The sequence below is a fragment of the Capsicum annuum genome, chromosome 8, assembly GCF_002878395.1.
Source record: "Capsicum annuum cultivar UCD-10X-F1 chromosome 8, UCD10Xv1.1, whole genome shotgun sequence".
NCBI lineage: Eukaryota > Viridiplantae > Streptophyta > Magnoliopsida > Solanales > Solanaceae > Capsicum > Capsicum annuum.
The window spans coordinates 135,948,801-135,968,365 of NC_061118.1; the positions used below are offsets into that span (position 1 = coordinate 135,948,801).

The 19,565-nt window shown below is 35.9% G+C and overlaps 1 protein-coding gene across 1 annotated transcript; it reads left to right on the forward strand.

Moving 5' to 3' along the window:
* Positions 1-834: 834 nt before the first annotated feature.
* On the forward strand, positions 835-10,159 carry LOC107839122 (coiled-coil domain-containing protein 25). Its single transcript, XM_016682487.2, has 6 exons — positions 835-1,392; positions 5,793-5,920; positions 7,765-7,868; positions 8,010-8,097; positions 9,030-9,091; positions 9,709-10,159. Exons 1-6 carry the CDS (start codon positions 1,280-1,282, stop codon positions 9,859-9,861), a joined length of 648 nt encoding a protein of 215 aa, XP_016537973.1. The 5' UTR covers positions 835-1,279; the 3' UTR covers positions 9,862-10,159.
* The last annotated feature ends 9,406 nt before the right edge of the window (positions 10,160-19,565 follow it).

Genomic DNA, 19,565 nt, shown 5'->3' on the forward strand with positions numbered 1-19,565 from the left:
GAGACTCTCAATGAAAGCACCAATGTTATAAACCAAACGGGAGAGCCCAATCCAAAAGACTAATCTAATAGGTAGAAGAACCCATTTGGATTATAATCCCCTTAATATTTCTCTATTTTTCCAATGTGAGACAATTGGTTCATAACAGTATATATGGTGTAAATGTTGGTGACTATAGGTGGAGGTGTAAGAGGAAGAGTTTGTGTAGTGAGTTGACATGTTATGTCGCCCAAAAAGAAAGAGGTTAATGGAGAGATTAGAGTCACTTTTATAATGTTAGGAATGTGTGTGGACTGATAGTATAACATAACATATATTAAATCTTTTTCAATAGTAAAAGGACATACATGAACCTTTTTCCTTTGTAAAATCATCAAGTAAATTTTTGAGGATTGCCATGTCAAGTATCGCATTGTATGAGGTTGAAATATAAGATCGTGATACTAAGTTATACTTATAAAATATAGCTAATAACTTAAAGTATTATAAATATAGCTAATAACTTAAAATATACCACATCTCCTATTTATAGCATTAGCCTCATTAAGTCACGATAACTTCAAGCTTATTTTAATTGAGGTCGATTTATAATTAAAAATATTAAATTTTATTTATTAACTTGTTTTCGTCATAAACGCATGAAAGCACATAATATTTTTCTCCAAACTTGGACTGAAAGTGTATAATATAATATGAAATATCATATTTCATCTTTTTCTTTAAAAGAATATTACGATTGACAAATATAAACACTCCCCCTCCTCTTCCAAGAAAAAGACTATAAAAATAATATAACTAACAACTTAAAAAATATCACATCTCTTAATTCAATTTAGGTCGATTTATAATTAAAAATTCATAAATTTTATTTAATTAACTTATTTTCGTCATAAACTCATGAAAATACATAATTTTTTCCTTCAAGACTTGAGCTGAAAATGTATAAATATATATGAAATATCATATTCCACCTTTTTCTTTGAAAAGATATTACAGTGACAAATATTAACACCCCACACCCCACCTCCACTCAAAAAATAAAAATAAAAATAAAAATAATGATAGAATAAGTTGCAATGATTTTCTTTTCCTTCATATTTTAATGTGACTCCAAATCTTGAAAATGTATGTAAAGAAAGGGAAGAAAGATTAGCTTTGTTTGCACGCGACAAGTGCGGTTTGAATAGGGCTATCCGAGTCGAATCTAATTAGGGCTTTTGAAACCCTAAAAAAGAGAGCTCGACCTCGGTAGTTTTTCCTTTTCCATCGTCGAAGAGCAATGGTGTTCTACTTCAAGGCTCGGCCAGAAGCGGGTGACTACACCATATTTATGGGTCTTGATAAGTATGAGAACGAAGAACTCATCAAATATGGCTTCCCTGAAGACATCTGGTAACAACCCAACCGCCCATTCTCTCATTTTCTTATGTTTTGGGTATAATTCCGCACAAACCTTTTTCTGCCTCTGAGGAATTTTGGTTTGACTTTGTGTTTTTTTCTATTAACTACGTTTTTAAGAATGGCCATTACATTGATCTTCTTGTTCTTCATTTCCCCTTTTTGTTCTTCATTGTTAACTTTTAACCTAATAAAGTACGGAGTAATAGGTGCTAGATTTAGAGCGTATGCTCTGGTTTTGTATTGCTTACTTGGTGATTAATAAAACTGCTAGTTTAATTTAAACAACGGCAGCCCAGTGCACTAAACCTCTCCCTATGCACAGGGTCTGGGGAAGGGCCCACCACAATGGTGTATTCTACTCATCTTTACCTTGCATTTCTGCCCGAGGTTGTTTCCAAGGCATGACCCGTGACCTCCTGGTCACATGGCATCAACATTACTTACTACAAGGCTCCCCTTCTTAAGTGCTAGTTTAATTGCCAAAAAAAAAAATACGGAGTAATTATTTTAAGCTCAAACTCTGTGAATTGTTTATTGTTTACAAATACATCTCTTAAAATTTGAAACTAGACTTAGTAGACAAAAGGGGTTGCTGGGATGGTAAGCATCCTCCACTTCCAACCCCGAGGTTGCTAGTTCGAGTTACTAAAGGAGCAAAAAAGTGGGAGCTCCTAGGGAGGGGTAAACAAAAAACAACTAGAGGCATAGTTTCTTCCTAATTACGGTATTGATAGTTTCTTGTATATTTAACTGATTCTGTTTCAAATCTTACATATTCTTAATAGTCCTCTATAGCTGGAGAATTCTCATTGTAGGCTTTTTAGCTTGTCGCAAATATGACTAATCTTGGAGCCTCAAAGAGATTTTGCATAGAAATTGACTAGTTGAGTTTTTGACTTGACAAACTGCTATTTTAATTCTAATTCAATTGTTTGTTTGATAACGTGACAATCTGTTTTTTTTGTGCATTGTGCAGTGATTTGAATCAATGTGTAGTTGTCTTGATTATCATAAATCAATTTTGTTTGTGAATTTGCTTAGATTTTTCAATTCTTAAATTATTTTCTTTTAAAACATAAATTTGCGTGTGACAAAAGCTTTGGCTTGATGTTCTTCTTTCCCACTTGATTGCGACCACATCTTGTTTTTTAACTTGCAGTATTGTCTACCAATTAGAAAATAAAAATCCTTAAGTGGATTGTGTTTTAGAAGGCAGTCTTTCTTTTTTATACATTAGAGTAACTAACTTCTTTTATTCCATCTTCATATAGTATACCATATTTTAGGTGTATGTCAATGTATCTTTTTAATGAGAATTATTGCCTTTGAAGTCTGACAAAGCTTGTTGGAACTGAGCAACCACACTAATACAAAATGAAATATCGAGTTGTATGATCGTGGATTAGTTGAGCTTACTGTACTTTATGACAGTGTTTTGGAGAGCGAGAAACACAAAAAGACTGACAGGGGCTCGCTTTACCAAAGTGAGAAGTGTGAAACGAAGCACATGCTTTTTACAACTAAAGCGTTGTTTGATGCAAAAATAACAACAACAACAACAACAAACCCAGTGTATTCCCACTTAGTGGGGTCTGGGGGGGTAAGATGTACGCAGTCCATACCTCTACCTCTGATGAAGTAGAAAGGCTGTTTCCGAAAGACCCCCGGCTCAAGTCACGAGATATCACACAAACACATAGTACAGCACAGAAGCAGATGACATAACATAGATACGGCACCCATAAGGAATATAAAACAGAGTAAAGCAGGAATGCAGGAATATACAGCAGAGGAAAACACACATATTCGTAATAAACATGGAACACGGAACACGGAACATTGAATACGGAATCATAACAGGAATACACCCCCACCAATTTATTCCCTACACTAGCGACCCGAACTGGCCCTAATCCTCTGCCGTAATTCGCATCCCAAGAGTTTGATGCAAAAATAAAAATAAATAAATATGCATAGGTAAATAACTAAGAACTCAATAGAACTAACATATTAAGTAAACCTTTCATTGCTGAAACTAAAAAGTAATCTAATAGATACTGGAACTAGATAGTCAATAATCCTCTTTAAGTCACATCATCTTAAGCAAATGCAATGCCAAGTCATTAAGGGAACAACATCCTATTCTTCAACAAGATCTTCAAACTCTTGGGAGTCATTACATTGGCCATCTTCTTCTTCATCATCGGAGGCTTCATCATTCTATTTGAACTTGTAGCTACACCTTTCTCGTTCCTTGTAGTACTCCCCCCTAGAGCCACCATCTTCTTCTTCATCATCGGAGGCTTCGTCATTCTATTTGAACTTGTAGCCACACCTTTCTCGCTCCTTGTAGTACTCCCCCCTAGAGCCATAAATATTCTCCTCAACAACACTTATCTTAGCAACATGACCATTAGTGAAATCTTCTCCTCCATATACTTCTTCATCTTCATGATTTTGAGGCGTGCCAATTAACCATTCATTTGCTTCATCAATATTATCCAAACAAATTAGATCAATGTTATTGCGAGCTTTATTACAAAGTGCCAATATTGAACACTAGATCATTGTGACGCGTTACGTCAACCCTATTCCTCCTTTTTAGTATGAATCTGCACATAAGTTGTAGAAAGTAATCAATAGGAGTACTTAGGACAAATGAGATACAATTTTGTTTAGTAATAATGTAATATAGCTTCTCACATATTCATACATGATTTAATTTTTTTTGCATCCGGATGAGCGACAAGCTAAACTTTGAACTATAATAGCAAATTGTTGCGAGTTTGGAACTCATGAACTAAGAGCATCCACTAATCAACTGTAGAAGATTTTTTTAAAAGTTAATAACGTAAAAGTTAAAGCTTTAAAGACGATTAAAACAACTTGCTACTCACATGGTGACCTTAAGGTTCTGGCTCTAATGACTAAACCCATTCCAAGTAGCCATCCCCTTTCATGTACACACCAAGCTACTCCCCTATTTTGTTTTGCAAACCTACACCTGGGACTAATCTCTCAACACATGCATGTATCCTACCCACACTTTTCTATCTAGAGTCCTCTTATCATGTTTATATAGAAAAACCCGGGGTTCCAAGTATGTCCCGTGCACCTTTTATCACTGATTTCAAACACTTTATCATATTTACCCACATCTTTATCGAAAAAATTTGCAAAACTTTCTTTGGCCCTAACCATTGCTTCATAAATGTAGTCCATTAGTGGGTTTTTCTCCCAATCAACCAAACGAAGTACAAAGGGTCACCAACTTTAGTTCTTGAACACTGTTATTCCAAAAGTATGGAGGAATAATAGATCTTGCAACTTCTTTCCCAATAGCTTCCGTTCCTTGGTTACTCTCATTCCATTTAGTTGACATGAACAAGGTTCTAAATTTTTTCTTTTGTAAATAGAAACTCTGCCAAGTCAAGAAAGCTGCTGTGAATCTTGCCTTGGCCGGTTTCACCAAATTTCTTTTTTGTGTATCAACTCATCATATTCAACATAACGGCTGCTGTGTAATGTAAGAATGTATCTTTAACAACCTTAGAAAAGATTGTCGGAAAAAAATAGTTATTTTATAAAAAATTAACTTGAAGATTTAAAAAAACTAGAACCACTTGTTCACCTTTAGAATATGGGGCTATCTTGAAAATGTCTCTGTACATCAAATTGATACGATGTGCAACCTATGGAGTCCAAAAAAATGTGCGGGAACACTCCCTTCAACATGCCACTCGCTTTTACATCCTCACTTGATGGTAACAACTTGTACAGCATTTTCCCTTCCAATTTTCAATATATTCTTCTTAAACAAGTTGAACATTTTAGTTGAATCAGTAGTAGAGTCACTAGCGTCATGAGATTCAAGAAACACACTACCTTTTGGGGAATTTATCAAAACATTAATGATCATTTTCTCATTCTTTGCCGTCTATTATCCATCATAACAAAACATTCATAAGTTTTCCGCTGCACCTTAATGCTTTCTTGATTTAGTAAGGCGCACAACTAATATGGGTCAACAATTTTTAGTAAGATGATGGGACGGAGGGAGTACTTTCACAGTTTTTTAGAAGGCTGGGAGGAAATATTCTTACATTAGTCTAAGGGTGGGCGTTGGAACGGGACATCCTGGTACCGGGTTCTTGGTTCCGGCGAGTCGCGGGATGTACTTAGCAAACTCCTCGACTATTATATCTACCTTTTGTTTCATCAGGGACCAACTTCTCGACACATTTATGGTTAACACGCGTTGACATAGATTGTTATTGAGACGTGGTGCTATATGCGCACAATCTTAATGAGTAACATGTGTATATTTTATTCTCAAAAAAATGATATTATATTTGTAGTATTTTGATTTGACGACGTCTACTATGCTGTAGGTTCCATGTGGATAAAATGTCATCAGCCCATGTTTATTTGAGATTGAACAAGGGTCAAACATTTGATGATATACCTGAAGGTGTATTGGAAGATTGTGCTCAACTTGTCAAGGCAAATTCTATCCAAGGTAATTATTTATGTCCCCAAAATGTAGCACCTTATTCATAGGTTGATGACTTCTCAACACCCTTCCCGTCAAAACTAAATATATAAAGGAAAAGAAGTGTCATTGTACCTGCCTTAAGATCTTTTTTAGGACATGGTTTTTGGCTAACTAGAATCCTCTTTCGGTGGAGACTGAAGACATTCTTCATGTGAAGCGGTTTATGCTTATATTCTTTGTTTAATGTTAAAAAGACTAGTGAAGTCATATGTTCGTATATGCCATTGATTTACATATACTGTACGTGTGACCTAAAACTCTTACATGAGTAGTTCTTATACATTGTTACTAGATTAATAGCCTGTTTGCCGAAGATTTTGGGAGGCCAAAAGTTCTTATCTTAAAGAATACGGTGTTAGGCCAATCTTTTGGGAGAAACTAAGTGCTTCTGGGAAGTAGCAGCAGAAGTTATTTATTAGAAGCTAATAAAAGTATCTTTTCTCCAAAAAGACTTCTGAAAAAAATGCACTTAGAAGTACTTTTATAAAGCTTGGCCAGTCATTAATTGTTGCTCAAAAGTGCTTTTTAAATTTATTAGTCAAACACTAACTGCTTCTCTCCAAAACTACTTTTTGAAAAGCACTTTCCAAAATAGGCTGATTTCAAAAGCTTTATCAAAGAGGTGATAAGTCAATAAGTTCTATTTTCACAATATATCAGGACTTCTATGATTTTGTTAAAAGACTTGAGTAGTTTTTGCCTAAGGTTGCGTACCCATGTTTTAACTTCTCTAGTTCTTCCATAAATTTTCTAGTATTGCCATTTTTGGTAAATGTTCCAGCAGCAGCATTTCTTCTTTTCAATAGCCTTGTATCTTTTTCTTTTAATCATTTTAGGATTTACCTCTCTTTCTCTTTTTTTCCAAGTTACTATTCCATCTTTTGCAGTCATTTTTCATGTCATAGTCTAGTGAACTTAATGCCACATTTAGTATCAGCATCTAGTTTGCTGACATGTCATCCTCAAGTCAAGCGACGTATTGTTGACCAGCCAGTTGAAATGTCAAAATCACCATCCAGCTGTCTAGTGGCACATACAATTAGTCTTATTAGCACTGCATCACAATCAGTGGTTCTCTCTAGTCAGCATCTTGGTAATGTCACACAATTATCATTTTCAGTCAGCACCTTGTCAGATTCATGTCCTTTTTGCAATACATTACTTTCCTATCGACGCTGCTCCAGCATCACATTGTAACCTTAGTGGCAAGTCATTTTCCAATTTAGATACATAACTTTAGTTGTTTCTCCATCTTGAGTGTTGGATATATAACTCTTGTTGTTTCACTACCTCGAGAAATATTTACTACCTTGATAAAAAAAAGAGCGGAAAATAACAGTTTATCGTGTTGCAAGTAACCTAGGAGTACTATATAAAGGAGTTTTTCTCATATACTATTTCTTTACTCTTTTTTTTTTTTTTTTTAAATAAAAGTTGCACAATGGGAGGTCTACCTTAATAAGAGTCACATGTCATGGTTATTCATGTGCATCAGAAGTATATTTTAAAGTTTGGCATGTTTGGCTTGGTCAATTGACACTTTTTCTAGTGTGTGGGGTTTGAAGACCCTAGTCAAGCTTTTCTGTCAAGGTGAACAGCTACCAAATGTGTTATTTAATTTTTATTCTGTTGCGATGATACTGTCAGTGTATAAGCTCGTGATTGTACATGGAATGCCAAATTTCATTTTAGTCAATACTCTAGGTTTAAAGAATCTGTCGAGGTTGGGTGACTATTCTTTATTCTCTATCTTTTCTCAATTTATTTAAATGACACCATCTTGGTCTATTTGACTTCATTTTTCTCAGGAAACAAGGTAAACAATGTCGATATTGTTTATACTCCCTGGCAAAACCTTAAGAAGACTGCTTCAATGGATGTTGGGCAAGTTAGTTTCCACAACCCAAAAATGGTGAGCATTTTGATGCATTTAACATGTTTGTGCTTTAACTATTGTGTGCTGATTTTGAAATTTGGATTTTTTCCTGTGGTTGTGGATTATTTGTTTTGATTGTGGATGTGAAAGGTAATACACGTCATGATTCTTTCATAGGTTCGTACTGTGAGGGTTGAGAAGCGAATAAATGAGATAGTCAATAGATTAAACCGTACAAAGGTGGAAAGGAAGCCCGACTTAAAAGGTAAGTTGCACATTCTGAATATTAGTTTTATTATGCCTACAAATGCTTACTAATTGTTTCTGGAAAAAACAATAACTACCTTGTTCTACTTGTATGCATGAAAAGTCTTCATTTCTGAGGACTTCCTAATGTCTGATGCACTTCAACAATTAATATTAACAACAACAACATACCTGGTGTGGTCCAGCAAGTTGAGTTTGGGGAGGGTGGGGTGTATGCCGACCTTACCCCTACCTTTGTGGAGTAGAAAGGCCAACTGAAATACCCCCCCTCTCTCTAGAAAATCGTATTTCTGAACAGGTTTGAAATAGAAACAAGAGTAAATAAGCTATGGTGAAAATATTGTAGAAAGAGAAGTACTGACAACAAATTAGTAAAGAAATCCAAAGCAAAAGTAACAACAGTAGTAAGAAAACTGAAGAATACGGTAATGAAGCAAATTAATAGTACTACTGATAAGGGAGTAGAATTGTGCTCCAGGCTAGAACCATGCCCTACCACTGGGAAGAGAGAGGTCGCTCGATTACCTACTAATTATACACCCTAATTCTCTACCTCCATGCTCTCATATCCTGGTTAACTGAAAAGAGTGATGTCTTGTCTAATCACCCTTCCCAATTTTCACAAATACTAAGATTTGAAACTTATTAAGTATTAGTAGTTAAACTTCTGATGTCCTCATCAAATATACCATCCAATCTATTGAAGTTTTAACTTTTAAGGTTCCTGCTAGTTATATGTTAAAGTGGAATGTAGGGGGAAGCACATAATCATCTGTTTTTGATACCAGTAAACACATTATTTCTTATTAATGGAAATTCATTTTCTCTGTAGTATTTCTCCAATTACCCCTCTCTCTAAAATTAGAGTCTAGATATTTATCTTGTGCAACAATTCAGGAGTAATAAAACCCCTCTTGTTTGTATTTTTAGCTGAGCGGGAGGCCGTCAATGCAGCTGAAAGGGCAGAAAGGAAGCAGCAGCTTAGAGAAAAAGTAAGATAATCTTTTTTCGGGAAAAAGGGTCAATTGTGCTTGTCGAAGTTGAATCATGGGGTCCTTACTGCACAAGGCATGTTACAATGTATTTATTATATTCCTGGGAAAATTAAAGGTATTGTGGGGAAACATTTACAGAAATAGAAGGCCTTTCCCAGTCTGGCTGACCTGCAATCCTGGAATCTGCACCTTATTGTGAACATGTGTAACCTGGTTCTTTTTAAATGTGTGGACTTGATTTGGTAAAAAAAACTGATGGTGATTAGTTCTATATAGATTATGTAAAATGGATCCAATTGAAGGACGAGACTAGGTTGCTGGTGATTAATTTTTCTACAATGATTGATATGATAATGCCCAATCTTTGCACATCTTTATAGTCTATAATTACTTCTCCTGGTTTTTCTAGAGTGATGATACTCTGAGAAAATTGTTCCATCTTTAGGGTAGGTTCTATCTTCTTTACTTAATGCCATGTTTTCTTTACGTTGTAGCTTTCCCTGCTGCTGTAGTTTCTTACTCTTACAGTCAAAACTTCTTTATCCAGCTTTGAATGTCTTAATGCATTGTGAAGTACATGTTTAGTTCATATGTTTTCCATTTTGAATGACTAGAAACGACGAGAGGATATGGATAGGCTTGAAAAGGAAAGACAGGCCGAAATGAGGAGCTACAAAAATTTGATGGTTGCTGATAAGATGACATCTAACAAAGATGTTGCATCAGCTAACAAGTCCCTGCAAGAGCTGGAGGAAGACTTCATGTGAATGCAAAATCAACTGGATTTAATTGTTTCAATTGCTGTCTTGTTTAGAAGATACTAAATGAGAAGCTGCTCAAGAACACAGAGAAAAAGGAAGAACGGGGCAGGGGCATGGGGGTGAGGTGGTCTTTTATATTGTGTTTCTTGAAACAGTTATGGTCCTTGTTAAAACATGATCATATTGATCTTTGTAGGCCTGAACCTGTTTGTTAATAAGCGGTATAGGAGAATGTGTTTGAGATCTGAAGGAGCTTATTTTGTAAAACCGTGTTAAATTTAATGATGATAACTTCTTATGATTAGGGAGCACTTGATTTTCTTTTTTCATTTTGAATTACATATTGAGTTCAGCTTCTTATTACTGAACTTGCAGTTGTGGTTTCTTTCTTGGTACATCTTGGAAAAGGTGGGTTTTGGAACCCAAGAGTTGATTCTTGGAATGGTCAAAAAGATTTGGCTTCCAGTTTTTACTATTAAGGTTCTCAACATTCATTCTCTCTGTGCTGCCCTTCCATGTGTTCCACCTCTGAAGAGCAATCCCAGTTCATAACCTGCATTGGTGCTACGGGATTGTTATTAGTTCCTAGTTATAGGTGATGAGGTGTCTAAAGACTGAATTTGTTGAAAAAGGTTTATCATAATGTCTGAATTCTTTTTTTCAAAAAATTTATTAGCTGTTATACCTCTTTGAAGAAAAAGGTTAGATTTGCGTACATATTACCTTTCTTAAACCGTACATGTTACCTTTCTTAGACTGTACTTGTGAGATTTTATTGGGCCTCATGGTAGTAGTGTAGTGAGGTCTGGTAATTGCCATGGGTAGTAGTTTAGTGAGGTCTGGTAATAAGAGAGGATCGAAAGTAGGATGAGCATCAAGCAATCCACCCAATCACACATAGGCGGCAACTCCAACTCTCTCCTTATCACCGACTCCCTTGACAATCCACCCAATCTATTACTCTTTCTTATATACTCCTCCAATCTGAATGCTCATGTGATGGTTCAACACCACCGCAACTTCCACTTCGGTCTACCCTACCAAATGGGTCAACAACCAACTGTTCATGTTGTTGATCCACAGCCCCTCCAATGAATCCAAATAACACGCAACCACCCTTTCCATCTGAGAGGACCTATACCTCTCAGCCACTACCTGTAGGGTCTCAGCCTCACTCGTGGCTGGAGATGCGTCTTCAAGGGTATGCTGTGTGCTTTTCTGTGATGATATACAACCAAGAAATACTTATAAGGATGAATAACCCACGAGAGCCGGCCGGTTCAAATTGTCTCGACGCAGTGCGGCTAAGCATGCAAGCTTACAATCAGCATCGTCATAGGGTTCCTCAGGGTCTCCCTTTCATTCCCACTCTGCCTCATGGTCAAGCCCCATAAATCCATTATGTGGGTGTTGCCAATGAGTCAGATGATGACCATGCAACTGCCTCTGGATGCAGCTCAGACTCATATCGCACTTGATCATAATGCTGCATAATCCGCCAGCTTATATATATCGGGAGCAGAACTTTATGGCTGACAAACTTGCTACAATAGGAATGGAATTAGCTTGTATCAATGGCGTCCACCTCCAACTTTTTGATCAACCTCCGGCATGTGTAGACTGAAAGACTTGTCGGAATCACTCTTTTGCAATAGTCAGCGTACATCCTGTTTTGGTCATGTAATATAATTATATAACTACCACTAATGTGACTATCACTACTGCTCCTGCTCTTGCTACTTGTCACTATGTAATTATGCTGGTGGGTTAAATTCTCAAGTTTAAAAAAAAGGGGATGAGCGTTGAGCAAATACGTGCTGGTAACTTTTGTCACTTTGAGAACCTTCGTTTTAGTTGCTAAATGGGTCAAAAAACTGTAGGGGTGTGTTTTGTACGAAGGTTTTCCAATTTTTTTTCATGTTTGGTTGATTAAGATATTTTAAAAATTATTTTCCTAAGAAAATAAGTTTCTTAAAAGCAAGAAACTGACTTCCAAACAGAAGTAGGAAAAACCTCTTTTGGAAAACATATTTGAGTGCTTGAAATATTATTTTCTCTCCTATAATACTTTTTCAAACCCACTGCACCATTCTTTCATGTGTCATCACAACAACCACCCACGATTGACATATTTAATTTTTATTGGAGAGATATGAAGAGAAGGCCAATGAGGAGAAAGAAAGACGACAATATCTGAAGATGTCTTATAATTTAGTGATACCTATGGATGTTATTTTTATAGTCTCTGCATGCTAAGTTTTTAATAATCCAAAAAGTGGAAATCGAAAATTGGACTGGTATAAACTATAAAGTACAAACTTTAAAATTCAACAAGGTGCGAAGTTGGAGAATTCCAATTATTTAGGGATTGGAATTTGGAATACAACAACATATTCATTCTAACAACTTCCAAGAACTTTTATGTTCTTCTCTGCATGGCGTCTTAAGGGCTGTTTTTATAGTTGCAGTTGTACTGGGCAATAAAGTTTTATTAAATTAAAATTCGTACGAAATTTAAATTAATTCAAAATATATTAATCCTAAATTAATATTATGGATTAATATAATTGAATTAATTATTTAAGTCAAAACATGTATGAATTTAATTAAATTAAGGGAAAATGATATGGGTCGACTATTTTGAAAAGAAAAGACCAGCAATTTTAAACTTTAGACAATTGGAGCCAGTCGGCTCAATTTATTTCCCGTTTTTGCCATTTGACCCAAAACTAATATCCTTACACAATAAAGAGTATTAAATGCTCTTAATATCCTTGCACAATAAAGAGTATTAAATGCTCTTTCAGCAACTACTCTTAAATCACTTTCCCAAATCTTCATCTTTTTCCCTCTATTATGCATTGATAAATTTGTGTTTTGCGAGTAACATCAGAAATTGATTTGCTGTTTCTTGCATTGTAGCATTCAAAACTCTGGACATGAAATAAAAAATAGGAAGTAAAGGAAAGTTAAAATTAGCTGGTAAAGGGGTCAATTTTAACCCCAAATTTATTGTTAATGATGATGATTTTACAGAATCATCACATATGTGGTTGCACTTGAAGCAATGTCCTAGTCCTTCAAACTTGAAGAAGAAAAAATGTGATAGAATGGGGTCTCAAGGTAAGAGAAAAGCCATGTCGGAAAGTCCATGTTCTTCTCCGAGGATGACTCTATTACAAAGTCAGAGACTTTTTGGTGCATGTAAAGATCAAGAAAAGAATCTTTCAAAAGGGAAGGAGAAGGTCGATGAATGTGTAGTTGTTACTGCGAAGAAAAAAAAGAAGCGTATTCGAGAAAAAAATGGTGAAGATGATGGTGTATCGTCAAAGAAAAAACATAAAGTTTCTGATCAACTCGGTAAACCAAGTTATAGTTTATACCACATTGATACACTTTTATAACAAGATAGAAGGGGAGTCTATGCATGCATATATAGTGTTCATATATCCAATTGATACTCTTTTATACTAGATTGATACACTTTTATACCACATAGATATAGTATGTGTAAGCATATACAGTAGCATATATCCAATTGATACTCTTTTATACTAGATTGATACACTTTTATACCACAGTGATACAGTATGTGCAAGCATATACAATAGCTATTTTCTATTAACCGCCCAGCTAAGACAAATAACAATTATAAAAAAAGATAGAAACGGAGAGTATATTTTACTCCGTAGTTTGATATCAACAAATCTTCTTTTGTTACACTTTTCTACTGTATAACCTACCTAAAAATCTTTACCTTGCTTCTAAATCCTCTATTTGATTTTGAGATTTTTGTTAAAAATGGTGGGAAAAATTGGGTCTATCGAATGGAAAACCAAGCAAGAAAGTGGTGAAAGACGATCCTTTATCTGTTTATAAATTTATTGAGGATGATTTATCATTTATTGGTGAAAAACTATACAAAGCTAATTGAATGCAAATTCTTAGAGATTTATACAAAAGTTTGTGGAATGAAAAAGGTAAAGATGAGTATCAGAAAAGGTAATGAAACAGAGAATTAGGAGTTTGAATGAAAAGGAAATTGTGAATGAAAAGGAAAGAAACAAAGGTAAAGTTATATTTTGATTTGGGCGCATTTCTAGTTATATGTAGTTAAGCGTATGTGAGTGGCTATTTACCGGTTTTTAAATTTTAGGTGCTATTTTCATGGAATTATTTTAGTTTTAGGTGTTATTTTTATCATTTCTCCTTTAATTAAAGTCTAATTTTTATCGGGCTAGCCCATTGATCTGGGCTACAAATGTTGAGCCCACTTTGCTAAGTCCAAGATATTATCATATTCTAGAGGCTCAAATGAGTATGAGTGCCACATGTCAAATGATATGGCATGCCAAGTCAAGTGAAGGAGCCAATAGGACCATGCCATATGTCAAAATGATGCAACAGACCTAGTGAAATTAAAAACTCATAAAAGGAGACATCTCACTTGAATCTGATTGGTGAAAAGAAATTCATATTCAACATGACTCTTTACTTCCTACAACTATAAATAGGGGTATCATAATTCAGAAAAAAGACAACAACTCTAATAAGAAGTAAGCGAAAGCTCGTTGGTCAAATGCCGCAATTTCTCTACAAAGCTTAAGCATTCAAATCCAGTTCATCAATATTCAAGATCAAGACCACAAGATTCAAGAACAAACCCAAAAGCCCTTGAATTTAGGTACATTTCAAGATCAAATCTATTAAATCCGCAAATCAAGCTCAAATTCAAGATCAAGCTCGAAGTCCTTGAATTTATATTTGAAGGCGAATTAGAGGATTCATAGAGATTGTAACACACACATATTGAAATCAATAAAACGTTTGTTGCAATATTTTTCTCACTCAGATTATTTATTTTCTCGGTCTAGAATTTTACTGTCCAACAAAATCTAGCACGCCCAGTGGGACAATCTCTACCTCTCATATCAACTTTTCCAACATCAAAGTTTAAGAGCATCGAAGTGACTTCCAAAAAGGTCAATTCTCAATCAACTACCTTTAAGGCTTCTGATTCCAAATTCTCTGTTGAAGTAGAAAACATCCTTGATGTTACTTTTGGAAGCTTTGGAGCCGTCGCGAGGAGTAAGGCCAGCATGCTAGGACAATAAACACATCAAGTGTCATCCGTGCCAACTTTAATTTTTGGATCTTCAATCCCAAAAGGAGTGAAGTCCCATGCAAGTGCTTCGGAAGAAGGAAACAATATGGTAGAAACACTTAAGAAGACTCTAGCTCTAGTTGAGCACTCTGGTACAAAGAACGATGGTTGTTCAACCAATGCATCGTCTCCACTTACACCGCATAAGTTGATCACTTTGAAGATCAACTTATGTGACAATTCATGTTACTCTCGAACGTCTCCAGTAATTATTTAAGCAATGGTGACTGATGATCATCTGTGGAGGAGCAACTTGCAAACCTAACGAGGGCAATTAAAGGTCTTACTAAATATGTGCAAACTCGAGACGCTCAAATTGATAAGTTCTCTGATAGGATGGACGACTTAATAGATGGAGAGTCTAGCCGTGCACCTGGGAAGGCTCTAGAAGTTCACGAGATAGAACATCCTGGAAAACAAACACCACCAGCTAAAGATGTACAAGTTTCTTCTGAGGAAATGATCCCGACTGATTAGTTGAAAGAGTTCATTGAAGGGACCCTTAAAGACAAGTATGATGTTGTCACTAAGTCTTCATTGACATACGCTAAGCCCTACATCACAATAAATGATAGCCTCAAAGTGCCCGACGACTATCATCCCCCCAAATTTTAATAATTTGAGGGCAAAGAAAACCCAAAACAATATGTCACACATTTTTTTGAGATATGTAATAATGATGTAACTTACGGTGACTATCTTGTCAAATAATTTATTCGGCTGCTAAAGGGAAACGCCTTTGATTGGTATACAGACCTTGTGCCTAACTCCATCGATAGTTGGGAGCAATTAAAGCATGAGTTCCTGAATTATTTTTATAGCACAAGGTGTACAGTGAGCATGGTAGAGCTCATAAATACTCGACAAATAAAGTATGATCCAGTCATTGAATTTATCTCGATGGAGAAATGCGAGCCTAAACTGCAAAGATAGGATCAATGAAACTTTTGCAATAGAGATGTGTGTCCAAGGAATACACTGGGAGCATTTATATATCTTGCAAGGAATTAAGCCAAAATCCTTTAAAGAGTTAGCTATTCCTGCTCATGACATGGATTTAAGTATGTCTTCTACTAGAAAGGGAGTAATGTCTATCCATGACCCCTGAAGGGGAAAAGATAAGTAGGAACCCAAGAAATGGGGAAAGTTTGTCCCAAAAAATGACAATAAGGAATCCATGAATGTCAACATCTCTCTTGTTACACTACAAAGGTGAGAAAGAAGCAAAGCATAAAGACGACTTCTCCAGCACGTCCAAATCAGAAGTTAACTTTAAACGAGATGCAAGAAAAGGAATACCCCTTCCTTAATTTTGATATTGCTGAGATTTTCAATGAACTCCTTAAACATAAGCTTATTGATCTACTAGAAATGAAGCAGCCCAACGAGGCTGGAAGGACTAATGATCCAAATTATTGCAAGTACCATAGGCTTGTGGGTCACCCTCTAGAGAAGTGTTTTGTCTTCAAGGACAAAGTTATGCAATTGGAAAATAAGAAGAAGATCTTCTTCGATGATGAGAAGGCCAATTCTCATCAAATCTCTATCACTTTTAGCTCACTTAATCCGGTCTAAATATGCTTTAAAGAGTATAAAGAGAAACTATTAGAGCATGAAAAGTCTTCAGTTGATGAAGGTGATGATGGAGGTTGGACTCTAGTGACAGGGTGCGGACATAAAAAAATGAGTCTACAAAAAGTGTCATCCAACCAATAAAAAACCATGACATCTGTGACTTTAGAAGAGTACTTAACAAGTTGGTTTCGTGAAAAAATGGCTCAAGTTAACCTTGAGGCAGTTTGTTTTGTTACTGGCAGAGAGGGGCAAAGGGTAAAAATCTACCCATGGAAGTTCCTTCATCTTCTAAAAAGCCTACTGGACCTCTTAGCCAAAAAGTACATATATGTGATACAGAAATCACATTTACAAATAATGATCTTCTACTAGGAGAAACCCTACACAATCGTCCCTTGTATATAATGGGTCAAGTTCTAGGAAAGAAGATAAATAGAATCTTGATAGATGAGGGATACAGAGTCAACATCCTGCCTATTCGCACAGTGAAGAAACTTGGCATCGCTACTGATGAACTAGCCAAAAGTCGTTTGATGATCCAAGGCTTCAACCAAGAGGGCAGAGGGCAATGAGATCTCTCAAGTTAGGGATTCATATGGATGATTTTCATTCAAATGCATTGATGCATGTGATCGATACCAAAAATTTATATAGTATATTGCTTGGTAGGCCTTAGGTACACAACAACAAAATTATATCATCCTCTTACTATCAGTGCTTAAAGTACCTCAAAGGCAGAGTGGAAACAAAGATAGTTGCCGATGATAAGCCATTCACTGAAGCTAAGCCATTCACTGAAGCTAAGTCACACCTTACCGATGCAAAATTCTACTTGAAGAATTATGTTGTGGATGAGAAAAAAGTTGATGATGGCACCAAGACCAATATGATATTGCAGCTAAGAAGGTCGTGGTGACTGTTAAAAAAACCGCCACTAAGAAGCCTCTCCCCACTTCGAATAAAGAAAGCATCGCATCTACAAAAAAAAGAGAACTCCTGTTCTCTGCTACGTGCCAAAGGTAAAAAATAAAAAGAATCATTCATTTGATGCCCAAGATAATGTGATAGGAGGCCTGACTCTAACTATCAAGTGGATTGACACAATAAAACCATCCTCAAGGATACTGGGAGAATTTGTGGCTCAAAATCCTCTACAAGAGATTACACTCCCTACGAAGCATACAAAAGAGGGATTCGATCCAAATGCATATAAACTATTTGTAAAGGTTGGATATAATTATAATTAGCCATCGAGGTTAGATAAACTTCCATTAGAAGGTACAACTAGGCAGGCACGTGAAGGCCTAGGGTACACGCAATTACCTCTAATTTGCATCTCCATAAGAAGGGCGGTTAGTAACTACAATACTATAGAAGAGGAGTATACTGCATCCAACAAAAGACTTTCTATTTTTGATCTATTGGGAGAACCAATTGTAAGAGCTTCTATTTTTGAGAGGTTGGGTCCACTAAATACCAAGAAAATCAACAAGCACCGGAGAAGTTTTCTAAACACAACAAGACATTTTTCATCTAAGATCCAGAAAGATTTTCAAAGTTTGATTCCTTCTAGAATGAGGTGATATATAGAACTAGTGGTTTCATGTAAGAAGGTATTGAAACCAAAGGTGCATACTGTTGTTTATACCAAGAAGCGTGAGAAAGATGAACAAACTGTTGGCTCCTCATATCATGTTACAACCCAGAATAAGAATGATGTCTCATCTTAAATGAAGTTTGATGAAGAGATGGAAGATACTTTCTGGTGTTACCACATATCCATCAACGGCGATGATCCTTAAGAGGAGGAAGATGATGGAAATTCTCCATTCGCAACTTGAAGAAGAAGTGAAGGCTATAATAAATCCCTTGAAGAAAGTTAATCTTAGAATCGATAAAGACCCAAGACCAACTTAACTGAGTGTGTTTCCAAAAATAGAGCATGAAATCGCTTATATGGACATACTCAAAGAATATAGGAATTTCTTCACTTGGAGTTATAAGAAAATGCCTAGCGTAGATCCAAATGTACCAGTTTATCAGTTGGCAGTCAAGAATGGTGCTATTCCTATTAAGCAAGCCCAAAGGCATTTTAGGCTAGAGTTGGTTCTGTTTATCAAAAATTAGGTTAACAAACTCATTAAAGATGACTTTATTAGCAAAGTCAAATACCCCACATGGCTTACAAGTATTATTCCAGTATAGAAAAAGAATGTCCAAGTTTGAGTTTGTGTTGACTTTTGGGATCTCAACAAACGCCTGTCCTAAGGATGATTTTCCAATTCCCATACTAGAGTTGATGAGCGATGCCACGATTATTTGTGAGGCAATATCCTTTATGGATGGTTTATCTGGCTACAACCAAATTCTTATGACGCAAAAGGATGAAGAGCTCACTATTTTTCATATGCGCAAAGATATTTATTGCTATAAGGTGATGCCTTTTGGTTTGAAGAACGCTGCCGCTAATTATTAAAGGGATATGAAAAACATCTTTGATAGCCTACTCCATAAAAATATTGAATGCTATGCGGATGACCTCATGGCAAGAAAAAGAGATGACCATTTAAAAGACCTAAGAATGATATTCGAGTTGCTCAGAAGATATCAACTTAGGATGAATACATTGAAATGTGCCTTTGGAGTTACTCCTGGAAAGTTTCTTGGCTTCATTGTATGACACCGAGGAATTTTAATTGATCAGTCTAAGGTCGATGCAATTTTGAAGATGCCCGAGCCTTGAAATATTCACGAGTTAAAAATCCTTCAAGAAAGGCTAGCATATTTAAGGAGATTTATCTCAAAACTGGATGGAAAATTTCAACCATTTAGCCATCTCATGAAGAAGGATTCCTCTTTCGAATAGGACCAAGCTTGTAGCATGGCCTTTGAGAGTATCAAATCATACTTGATAAAGCCTTCAGTTATTGCAGCACCCATACTCGGGAAACTATTGATACTCTATATCGCA

Excerpts from the sequence above, each read along its gene's own strand:
- LOC107839122 (XM_016682487.2), top strand. The coding sequence starts at position 1,280 with ATGGTGTTCTACTTCAAGGCTCGGCCAGAAGCGGGTGACTACACCATA. Across the intron at positions 1,393-5,792 it reads GGCTTCCCTGAAGACATCTG|GTTCCATGTGGATAAAATGT; the intron begins GTAACAACCCAA and ends ACTATGCTGTAG. Across the intron at positions 7,869-8,009 it reads GTTTCCACAACCCAAAAATG|GTTCGTACTGTGAGGGTTGA; the intron begins GTGAGCATTTTG and ends ATTCTTTCATAG.